We start from the raw sequence: 12534 nt of genomic DNA on the forward strand, positions 1-12534 counted from the left end.
ACAAACCCAGTCCGCCAAAACGGAAGTGGATTGCATCGAAGGGAGGAGTTCAGGATGTAGAGCGGAAACGGCTCAATAACTTGTGAATAGAGACACATTTTGAAGTTGGTTTAAACCAGTGTTTAGTCTGATGGTGAGCACATGGCCTTACCTCCTTCTTAGGGACGTTTTTCTGCAGCAGATGTACATCCAGTGTTTGCTCCTCTCTGCCCGGGGGTCGTAGGAACACCAGAATCTTGCCCTTTATCCGCAGAAGCAGATACCTTTTAAGAAGATCGCAGACCAGGCCAAAGAGAGAGAGGTGAGGCACCTTCACCACCACGTGAGTGCGTGTGACCTCCAGCGGCTCCAAGATGCTCAGGCCTTCATCAGTGATGTGGACGACAGACAACAGGCCGTCCAGGAGCAGCGCTGTGGAGCAAAGAGCTGGTCATCTGTTGCATTGCTGCTGAAACAACTTCATCATATTCAATGTCACATCACTTTAGTTCAGAGCTAATGTTCATCTAATGTCATTCACTTTGGAGCCTCACTAGGATGTACCAGTTTATATCCTTCACCTTTTACTCTAATGGTTCATTATTGTTCCGCCCCCTGTGCTCTTTCTGGATGTGAGCATTTGCTGTTATGCATAAACTTTATTCATTATTTTTTATTCACCAGACTGCTGAAATGTTTGTAATCTGCTGCCAGAACAGCTTGACTGTGTCCGGTCTCATGTCTGAGTGATTCTCTAGATGTGTGAAGAGTTTTCTAAAGCTTTTAGAGCGTAGAAAGTCTAACTTATAAATGTTGTTGTCTGTTGTTTTGTTTTTACATGGTTCAGCTAGACCAGGGATGAGGAACCTTTTTCCTCTCGAGGGCCATTTCAATTTTTTCAACATCTTCCGAGGGCCGTACAAATGATTGACCTCCGCTTGAAAGAACTAAAATCACAGCCCATTCATTTCGCCTTTCTTTCATGCTGTGCAAAGAAAAAGCAACCTCTTAATCCAGATATCTTACAATGACTCGCGCATGCATGCACGTGCACGGTGTGGCATGACCACCACAACAGAAAGATATGGACACAAGATGTGTGCAAATGTATCTAGTTTTCCTATCCATGTGGACAGGATTTAAGTGTAGGGGACTTAACCTCCCCTGGGGTCCGGGGGACATGCTCCCCGGGAAGATTTTTTATTTAATTGTTCTTTATGGATATTTTACAAATCACTCCTCTTTCAAACTGTAGTCTTGTTTATTAATAAAAACATGTTTTTACGGTCATATAGTATTTTATAGGGGTGTTGAAAATAATCGTTTCTACGATGCATTGCGATGGTCAGTACGGGGTCTCTGCTGAACCAGCAGAGACCCCGTACTGACCTGAGAGTCTCCAGTCTGCAGTCTGGACTCTCCAGAAGATCTCTCAGCAGCTCCACTCCTGAATCCTGCAGAGCGTTGAGACTCAGGTCCAGATCTCTCAGATGGATGTTGGACTTCAGAGCTGAGATCAGAGCAGAACAGCTGATCTCTGACAACCTGCAGCTCCTCAGACTGAATAAAGAGAACATGATGAGGATAAAAATCAGTTTATAATCCAATCAGATGTTCAGGTTTATTAAGTGTAGCTCAACATTCCTGTTTCCTAATCAATGAGCTTTCCCCTGAATTACAGTGACTGTCTTTCTGTTATTGTGGATCATCATAATATCAGCCTTCTGTTCATTATCTGTGAAAACATTGAAATCAATGGGAAGCAAGAAAAACATGTATGCTTCAGAGATCAATGTGAAACTAATATGAGTTCAGATGAACTTCTTTATTCAGATGTGACCATTTACTAAAGACAACATACATTTACTTGAACAACTAGCAGTGGATATCTAACATATATATTTGAGGAAACAGTCAACTTTTATGACTGCAGACTAAATGTAGTACAAGAAAAATAAGAATATGAGCAAAGCGACTGTGGCAGTTGGGTGTGGTTAGAGCGCCGGCTGCTGGAGGGATGGGGCTGGCTCCAAACAGCTGGACAAGGATCAGGTAACCAGGTGAACAGTAAAGCATGTCAGTAACCTGGTTCTTGTCTCTTGGTCTGGGTCCTGGGGGCAGAAGGACTTGCCCCAAGAAAGCCTGTCACTGGCAGCAGTGTTCTGTCTGTTTCCTAAAGTATGGATGTATTGTTTGCAAGCTGTGGCCAGTCAATAAAGCTTTCTTTTAGGCAAGCCTTCCTCTCCTTCTGTCCTTTTTAACTGGGTGAGCAGGAAAACCCTCACAACGACATACACAAATGTATGGTTGTTCAAGCATTAGGTTCAATGTTAATGAAATACATGAGATCTCCAGCAGTAACAGAGAGTCAGTGAACTGACCTGAGAGTCTTCAGTCTGCAGTCTGGACTCTCCAGAAGATCTCTCAGCAGCTCCACTCCTGAATCCTGCAGATCGTTGCCACTCAGGTCCAGATCTCTCAGATGGATGTTGGACTTCAGAGCTGAGGCCAGAGCAGCACAGCTGATCTCTGACAAACCGCAGGACTCCAGACTGAATAAAGAAAACTTGATGTAACTTTAGAAAACAAAGTTCCTGTTTGAAATAACTCAATGTTTAATAATCTGCTCAGAGCTGAACAATGTTTTAACGTCAGCAATGATGTAGAAACAAATCCCTGATCATCTGGAACTCTCTGAAGCAGTTTCTCTCATCAGATGTTTAACAACTCCTTCATCTCCCTCACAGCTCATCAGTACTGATAGCATCTCCACTGACTCATGGAGCACAGAGTGAGTCTGTGGAAGCTCAAACACTCTCCCTCACACATTCACCTTCTCTGATCTTTGTTATTCTTAAAGTTTGGATTCCATTTCCATTTGGAAATACAGAAACAAATAAAAGCATTAAAATGTCTTCAGGCAAATTCTGAAAATCATAAACACAAACAGATCTGTATGAACTGCAGTCAGTGAACTGACCTGAGACCCTCCAGTCTGCAGTTTGGACTCTTTAGTCCAGAACTCAGCAGCTCCACTCCTGAATCCTGCAGCTTGTTGTGACTCAGGTCCAGCTCTCTCAGATGGGAGGGGTCAGACTTCAGAGCTGAGGCCAAGACTTCACATTCAGTCTCTGAGAGTCCACAGCTAGTAAATCTATAATGACACATATATCACAACTTGTGTTAGTATAAAAACAGAGGAAACATTTATTTAACTCACTGAATTTGAAATGGAACAAGTTTTAACATATTATGTCGATTTAATTTAATAATAGAGTTTTCTTTATTCATTGTCAGCCTGTCAGACATTATTTTAAACTCTTAAGCATTGTGGTAAAAACAGATCTGATTTCATGTTTAAGAAACTGCAATGATATATTAATAACTGCTTTCACCGATAACTGTAAATACTGCTGTATGTTGTGATCACATGCTGCTCTGAGAAAACCTCTAAAGTCCTTCATGTGTTTGACATGTCGCCTCCATCACTCAAAATAATGTGAAGAAAATATTTATTTTTTTAAATATATAAATAGAATAACTGGATCATTTCATTTTGCTCTCAAAGTATTTAACATCAAACATTTTATAGTGTTTATTTGAAGAAATAAACTTCTGATCCACATCAATTTATAAAGTTAATCACATCTGGACTTACTTGGCCTTCCTGCAGTTCCTCACAGCTGGAAGCAGTCTCCGTCGTCCCTCCTCTGATGTGTGGTACTTCTTCAGGTCCAACTCATCCAGAACCTCCTCTGACATCTGCAGCATGTAGGCCAGAGCACAGCAGTGGATCACAGAGAGTTTCTCTGATCTGTTCTCTGACTTCAGGAACTCTGTGATCTCCTGATGTACTGAGAGGTCCTTCATCTCTGTCAGACAGTGGAAGATGTTGATCATCCTGTCAGGAGAGATTTCATCACTGCTCATCTCCTTCAGGTTGTTGATGGCTCTCTGGATGATTTCTGGACTGTTGTCTGTGCGACCCAGCAGGCCTCCTAACAGTCTCTGGATGATCTTTGGACGGTTGTCTGTGCGACCCAGCAGGCCTCCGAACAGTCTCTGGTTGGACTCCAGAGAGAGTCCGTGGAGAAAGCGGACAAACAGGTCCAGGTGGCCATTTTCACTTCTGAGGGATTTCTCCATGGCTCCCTTCAGGAAGACATCCAGGGATGGGTAATCCTGATCACTGTTTTTACTGTTCTCATCGGGCCAGTCTCCCTGCAGGAAGTCCTTCAGTACCTCTGTGTCTCTGTTGGTGTAACAGTGGAACATGTAGACTGCAGCCAGAAACTCCTGAATGCTCAGATGAACAAAGCAGTAGACTGTTTTCTGGAAGATCACATTCTCTCTTTTGAAGATCTGTGTACAAACTCCTGAGTGTACCAAGGCCTCGGTGACATCCAGACCACAGCGCTGCAGGTCTTCTTGGTAGAACATGATGTCTCCTTTCTCCAGATGTTCAAACGCCAGCCTCCCCAGCTTCAGAAGAAGCTCCCTGTCAGCCTCCGTCAGCTGCTGTGGACTCGTCTCATGTCCCTCTTCATACTTCTGCTTCGTCCTCTTGGTCTGGACCAGCAGGAAGTGTGAGTACATGTCAGTGAGGGTCTGGGGCAGCTCTCCTCTCTGGTCTGTAGTCAACATGTGGTCCAGAACTGCAGCAGTGATCCAGCAGAAGACTGGGATCAGACACATGATGTGGAGGCTCCTGGAGCTCTTGATGTGAGAGATGATTCTGCTGGACAGGTCTTCATCACTCCATCTCCTCCTGAAGTACTCCTCCTTCTGGGCGTCAGTGAAGCCTCGTACTTCTGTTACCCTGTCCACACACTCAGGAGGGATCTGATTGGCCGCTGCAGGTCTGGAAGTTATCCAGACGAGAGCCGAGGGAAGCAGCTTCCCCCTGATGAGGTTTGTCAGCAGCACGTTGACTGAGGACTGCTGAGAGACATCAGACACAACCTCATTGTTTCTGAAGTCCAGAGAAAGTCTGCTTTCATCCAGGCCGTCAAAGATGAGCAGCACTTTACAGACAGCCAGCTGCTCTGCTGTGAGCTTCTGTAAGGTTGGATGGAAAACATGGAGCAGCCGGAGAAGACTGTACTGCTCACCTTTGATCAGGTTCAGCTCCCTGAAGGAGAGCTGGATCACCAGACTGACATCTTGGTTTCCCAAACCCTCGGCCCAGTCCAGAGTGAACTTCTGCACTGAGAAGGTTTTTCCAACTCCAGCGACTCCGTTGGTCAGGACCGCTCTGATGAGAGTCTGTTGGTCAGGTGAGGCTTTAAAGATGTCCCGGCACTTGATTGGAGTGTCATGGAGGGTTTCCTTCTTGGAAGCTGTCTCCAGCTGCCTCACCTCATGTTGGGTATTAACCTCTTCACTCTGGTCTTGTGTGATGTAGAGCTCAGTGAAGATGCTGTTGAGGAGGGTTTCACTTTGATCAGTTCCTTCAGTCACACGTTCACATCTCCTCCTCAGACTGAGCCTATGTTCATCTAGAACCTCCTGCAGACCACTATCTGCTGGAAGAGAAGGAAACATGAGAGAATCAGGAAATGCTTTTGAGAATCTGAACAGTCAGGGTTTTAAATGTCATGATTTTTATAAAACATTTTAATGTCTATACTTTACAACACAGAACATCCTGGACATGGAGACTCCAGAAGGAACCACAAATACTAGCTGCCAGATATTTATACTCTCATACGTAAATGTTATATAAGTGCTGGGCTAATGTAGTAATGTCTGAGTAAGACAGAAAGCGTTTTTTAGGGAAACACTGCTGTCCCACGTGAAATATTTAAAAGCAAAGCCTTGAAGAAGGGATCAGATGATACAGTGTTTCTATAGAAGAGCAGACACCCAGCACCCACACAGCGGTAAAGAGGCTGCACGTGTTCGGCCTCTTACTTTGTAAAATGCTCCATCTTTCTCCACACTGAGGACAGCAGGAGTCTCCTGATGGAGGAAGCTGCTCCCAGTATGAGGCGATGCACTGTCTGCAGAACCAGTGTCCACAGCTGGTAGAGACTGGATCCTTCAGGACGTCCTGACACAGAGCACAGCTGGACAGCTGTTCCTCCACAGGAACAGGACTCTTCCTCTTCCCTCTGTGGAGATGAACACATCCTTTACAGCACTTTACATTAGAGGAGCTGATTCTCACCAAAGGTACAACAAGGTGGCAAATTCTACTTTCATATTTAAAATAAAGTCTGTATCTCTAGATGATTGTTCATCCTGGTAAGGTAGATAGAGGTTAGTTCTTCATATCATTAGGAAACCACACAGCTTTGTGTCTGGATTCATAACATCAGCTGAATTAATCTGGAACACTTTAGCACTTTGAACCCAATTTACATTGAATTTCCTGTGAATACATTTCAATAAACAAATGGAAAGGATACCAAGATAACAACATAATGATATTGATTTGAGTTAATGCTTCGTCAGGTCTGTCTGCAACACAACGAGCAAAACACTTTCAAATGTTTGTTTTCTGAATGAAATCAGTTTCATTAAAGCTAGGCTAACATTGTAGCTGATCCATCAACACTCAAAATAACTCCATCCAGTCATTAGAACAGCAGCTATTATATTGTTAGCACCACAGACAGTCTCTGGTTTATACAGGTACATGAATAACCCTGATTTAATATGAGGTGCTGTAGAGCTCTGGCTGCTGATGTTCCCTCTTCTGATTTATCTCAGCATGTCAGTGACGACAGGAGCAGAATCTCAACACTGTTTTTGTAACAGAGCGTCACAAACTTCACACTCAAGTTGTAACTTTTCAAGTTGTGTGAATACTTGGGGGATATTAATGTTGCTTCTTTACTTCATTCGTGTTGCCAGCTACACATGTGTGTCTTTGTATTGACTCTACATGTAACCAGTTACATCTGCTAATGCTAAACACAACCAGCTCACCAGGTTATTACTATTATTAATAAACCTCTTCAAAAGATGCTGAGGTAGACAACTCATTTGTTGGAAGATGTATATTGTTCCAAGTATTATTGTCATTTTGAGAACATGTCATAACACTGATACATTGATAATATAATAGCATATTGAAATATCCTAAAATATAGGTAACTGTCCTCTTCGTCCTTGTTGACTGAACTTTAATGCTTTTATTGGTGGCTTGTTGTTACAATTCATTTGTGAAGTTTGACATGTTTGTATTTGATTTGGTTAACCAGAGGTCCTACATGTGGAGAGAGAGTGTTATTTTACTGGAGTAGTTTACTTAGTTCTCTACTGCCTTTCTTTTTGTACTTTACTGCAAATCTTTAGTCTAATCTACTGCATCTCTGTACTTTATTCTACAGAGTGGCTGTACTCTACTGCGCTCATGTAATTATGAAAGAACAGTTTAGATTATACGATTATATATAAAATCTGAATCCTCTCCAGGTCAGGTCACAGCAGAAACAGACTCTTACTTCCCGTCTGAGGGTCCGGGTTCATCTCTGCAGTCTGGAGGATCCTCTTCAGACCGGTCACTTTTCAGAGACAGACAGCTGGGGACTGGAGATTTGGAATCGCTCATCTTCTCCAGTCTGAGAGATAAACCAGTAACACACACACACACACACACACACACACACACACACACACACACACACACACACACACACACACACACACACACACACACACACACACACACACACACACACACACACACACACACACACACACACACACACACACACACACACACACACACACACACACACACACACACACACACACACACACACACAATAAAAACACAATTATAGTATGTTAATCATAAACCATCATAATGACAAACCCTAACTCTGATGAATCAGAAACCAGGAAATGGATAAAAAAGTTCACAACATTTGAAGATGTCACTTTCGACTGCAGGAAATAAATATATTTTAATTTACAGATTATTTTCTGATATACAGTATAACAGAGTAAATGATTAATGTGTTAAAAAGCAGATCCTGGTGTTAACACTCACCCTGTTTTTCTCCTCCTGCTCTGTCGAAGTGTAAAATGGAGTCTGGCAGTCTGACTTCCTATTTTCCCTTCAACACCCTCACCTGTCTGTAGCTCCTCCCTTTGTTTCATAACCAGCCTCATCACCTGGACAGGTACAGATTATTTTCAATTGCTCTCACAGTAAGACAGTTCCAAAAACATGTATAAGAAAGTTAGAAAATAGACAAGCAGCTAAAAACAAGCAAGTATAAATAATAATACCACAAAGTGAAAACAAATCAATCAACATCCTGCATTCAAAACCTTACTTGTGAGGTTGTTTTGGGTACTCTAGTGTTAACTGTGTAATATATTGTTCCATATTATATATATTTGTTTGAGGAATAATATTACTGCTGCATGAATGCACAAATTGCATAGTGTAGATTATTTGAACTCCTTTATATACTCTTGGTTTGTTAAATGCATTGCTGCAGATTCTGAGATCAATATATGTGTGTAGCTTTGTCCTGTGATAACCATGCATCTTTAAAAAGTCAACTTTTCATGAGTTTTTCAGAAAAACAGCCCTGTTTCAGCTTTGTGACGGTGCATTTTCAAGCTATTCCAAGAAGCTTTTTAAAGGCATATAGCTTAAGGAGGAGAGCTGCCTCATCACATAAATACATACTGGATCCTAGTTCATCGTAAACATTTAAAATCATCTGGAGATACGTGGTTATCACTGGACAGGAGGGGGAAGAACATCTGTAATCTTAAAGTAACTAAAGCTGTCACACAAATGTAGTCAGGTAAAAAGTGAAATAATGACCTCTGAGATGTAGTGAAGAAGTGTAGGCTACAGCTGATACCTTGAATTTGTACTAAAGGACAGAACTTGAGTATCAGTACTTAGTTACTATTTTCAGTAACCATGCCAGAGGGGAGAGGTTGGAGCAGGTTGTGTCCCAGGTGTGAAGGTCTGCAATCATAAAGTGGTGTTAATATGTGGAGATGATTCGCTAACAAAACGTTTATCAGAAACTATACTAAACTTATTTGCAACAGAAATTATTTTCTGCAATAATCCAAAATCATTTGGAGAAAAGAAACTGAAATGACAGACACTAGTCAGCAGAAAGTAATTAAAACAATAATTTCAAAAATATGTAAAACATAAATATCTTAATGTATATTCTAAGATCATGTTTAGTCGTCTGATTCGTCTGCACATTGCTGTTTTAGTCTGCGTTCTTCTAATTAGTGTCTACACTGTGCCTATTGAGCCGTGTTGAGCGATATGGGGCAAGCCCCTCTCTCTGCTGTCAAAATGAACGTGTAGGGCCTACTGTAAAAACTACACTGCGCCTGCTCAGAGTATTTTTGTATTCAATGTTTGCGGCAAATAAATAATCACAAGTGGGGCAAATTGCTGGCAGCCCTACTAAAACGTCATCTCATAATTCAGAGCCGATTGGGTGTAAGTACGTGTGCCGCGAAAAGTATAGTGTGAAGAGGAGACGAGAGAGAGCTGTTAGGGCTGGAGGGTACGCAGGACCCAAATGCAGAAAACAGGTTTGAAAGCAGGAATCCTTTATTTCCAGAACTAGGCCAGGCAAACACAGTCAAAAGTAGGCAAGGCAAGACAAAACATAAAGTCACTCAGAAGGACTCAGGACTAATCAAACAATCACGACACAGGTGAGGAGGGAGGAGAAAACACAGGGGCAGAAGCTGAACGCAATCGGGTAATCAGGCAGGAGGGAACACAAGAGAGAGGAAGCAACAGACAAGACGGGGCGTGAAATCTTTTCAAACCAAAACAGGAAAACACTTCCTTTTTTTAAATGTCACTTCCTTTTTTTAAATGTCACTTCTGTTTTTTGATTGTGACTTTTTTCCCAGAATGTGGCTTTTCTTTTTAAATCATTTTGTGACATGCACACTGAAGAGACTTGCAATGATTTGCCCCAGACTTCTGCTTTCAGAGTTAATTATGAAATGATTACCCGATCCACAGTGGCGGCCGGCCCATAGGGGCGCTAGAGGCCCCGCCCCCCCTCTTCCCACATGTTTGATTGTCATTAAAAATAAAAAATAAATAAAAAAATATATTTACAAAAAATATATATGTTTTATTTTTAAGGTAAATATTATATAGTTGGTATCAGTAAAATGTATAATCTACAATAAAATGTCGTTTAAAATTGTTTTACGATGTCTAAAGTTACTGATAAGTCACATGTTTCCTGCCTGGCAGCGTGTATCATTACCCTCTTTCGTCCGGACGATAGAAAGGAGCCCTCAGCCAGAGCAGCTGCAGCCAACAAGCTGACTGTTGCTATCTGTAAACTATTCCGCCGAAACATAATTTTAGCCAATCAGCGTCGTCAGATCTGACGCTCAAAGGGCGCCCTGTCAGCGCCCTGGCCTGTGTGTCTGTGAGTTGTTTAGACTCGTATCCAAGGTGACGCTACAGTAGGGGATGGCTGCGTCAGGTAGACTCCGGTGCTAGTGGATCGCCGGAGCTGTAGATTAACGTTTGCATGCTTATTGTAGTTGTAAGGGCAATGCCTGTGGCACCATGGAGCATATGTGTGGGCTGGACCTGTATAGGAAAGGAGTGATCAGAGGGTTGAGTTGTCGATTCTTGTTCAGTTTTCCTCTTCCTCACCCTCTCAGACTTTGAGTTGCGCGCGCTGCTAAAGAGACGCGCTACCATGGAAACCAAACAATGGTCTAGCTGTATTAAAGTCAGAGTGGAAACAGTCGTGAGTAAATCTGATTTAGTCAGAAATCGGGAGAAATGCGGGAGTCTCCCGCGAAAATCGGGAGGGTTGGCAAGTATGACTGACACACACACACACACACACACCCACACCCACACACACACACACACACACACACACACACACACACACACACACACACACACACACACACACACACACACACACACATGTTTTGTCACCATTTCCATAGCCCCACCAAAAATATTTTCCACCAGCCGCCACTGCCGATCCAATAATAATCCAATGCAGAGGCAATAATGTACAGATGTAGCACTCCAGATAGGACTCACATGGGTGTGTCCCAGTCAAAAGCCCAGCGAATAATCGCTCTGATCCGGTGAGGTGGGGCATCTTGCGGAGGAGTAATCAGCGAGACGCCCAACACACCCTTGTCGTTTGCAGCCGCGGACATCCGCTCCAAGCCGGAATATTCTATCAAAAATATTCCAGCGTTTTCCCTGTCATGCCCTGTCATGCGGCAGCGGGGGCAGAGGTTCTCATCGAGGGGATTTGAGCTCTCCGTGCGGCCCCGCACCCTCAGAATACCTACCATTTCTGCCACCGGAGCTCTCGTTTTCAGTGGCTGTTGCCACAACGCCTCCACACACTGCCAAATATCTGGCAACGGGGGCGAGACGAAAGCCGGTTGCGCCTGGCGGGCCGGACTGGACCGTAAAACTCCTGGCGGAGGCGGCTGGCTTTGGTGGCAGTGGTGGGGGGAAGAAGTAATCTTCTTCCTCCTCAGCAAACGGAGCCATAACCCACACGGCTGGGATGGCGAACGTTGGTGGCGTCGCCTGGGCCATATCCTGGTCTCCCACGTCCACCACCTCGAGCTCGTCTTCGGCGTGGTCTGGTCCCAGGCACTAGAAACCGAGCTGGTGGGGATTGGCGCCCGCTATGAAGCCGGGCATGAGGGACAGGCACGGGTTTCCTGCAGGGGCGACTCCATTTGCTTGCCTGGAGGTAAGATACTTATTACTTGTTTTTTTCGAATGCTTTTCTGCTCAGGTGTTGTCTCGCTTGCTGAAGAGAAAAGGATGACAGTCAGGAGGTGTAGCTGCCTTATATACTGTGAGGCTGAGCCTGCGCACACATTCAGGTAGGCTCGCCCTGATTGACCGGCTACGTTTATACAACTTCAGTGTGTGAACGCTCGCGTATCATTGATGAGGGTAGTACCCATAGAGTCCAGTAGAGGGCGGAGCCTGTGTGAGATAGAGCAGCATAACACAAAACATACTGTAAAATAAAATCTATATATATATATAATACATATATCTGTCTTTTAGGTCCTTGCTTCGAAGGTTGCCATCGAGGAAGGTTTTTCTCCGGAGAGAATCAACGATCTGGATCAAATCGTAGCGGGCGAAGATTTCCATCAGTGATCGTCAGTGTGGTACGATCCAGATCCAGATCCAGAGAAACCCAACAGGATGTTTAACCTCACTGTGATTCCCTTTAGGCAGAATTATTGCCTGTTTATGCTGTTACATTTCCTCTGACCTCTGACACTGTGACTCAGGGTCAGTTCACTCCTTTTAAAATGAGACTTTCTCTACAGTCCTTCAACAAGTGGCTTAATCCCTGAGGAGAGGTTTCTATGGAAACTCAGATTTAAATTGGTTAAACAGAAAGTGCTTTGATTTTGATTTAATGTTTGAGGTAATGAGGAATGGGAGGAAACAGAAAGTGAGGTATGTTGTCGGAGTTGTTTAGATTAAGTATGTTTTAACACATATAAATGCTGTGTAAACTCTGTGTGTTTATTATGAATATTTAATTAGATTGGAAAGGTGAA

At 43.4% G+C, this 12534-nt stretch overlaps 2 protein-coding genes across 2 annotated transcripts in view; both read right to left on the reverse strand.

The window, feature by feature from the left end:
• Positions 1–12534, reverse strand: part of LOC307034964 (NACHT, LRR and PYD domains-containing protein 12-like) — a gene marked incomplete at both ends in the record, with an annotated part of 129324 nt that overhangs the window by 95999 nt on the left and 20791 nt on the right. The gene's annotated exons all lie outside the window — the stretch shown is intronic.
• LOC307037397 (protein NLRC3-like) lies at positions 1974–7537 on the reverse strand (the record flags this gene model as incomplete). Its single annotated transcript, XM_079678242.1, has 6 exons — positions 1974–2016; positions 2361–2531; positions 2960–3133; positions 3638–5504; positions 5893–6092; positions 7431–7537. 6 exons carry the CDS (start codon positions 7535–7537, stop codon positions 1974–1976), a joined length of 2562 nt encoding a protein of 853 aa, XP_079534368.1.

This window comes from Notothenia rossii (genome assembly GCF_949606895.1).
Source record: "Notothenia rossii genome assembly, chromosome: 4".
NCBI classification, from domain to species: Eukaryota; Metazoa; Chordata; class Actinopteri; order Perciformes; family Nototheniidae; genus Notothenia; species Notothenia rossii.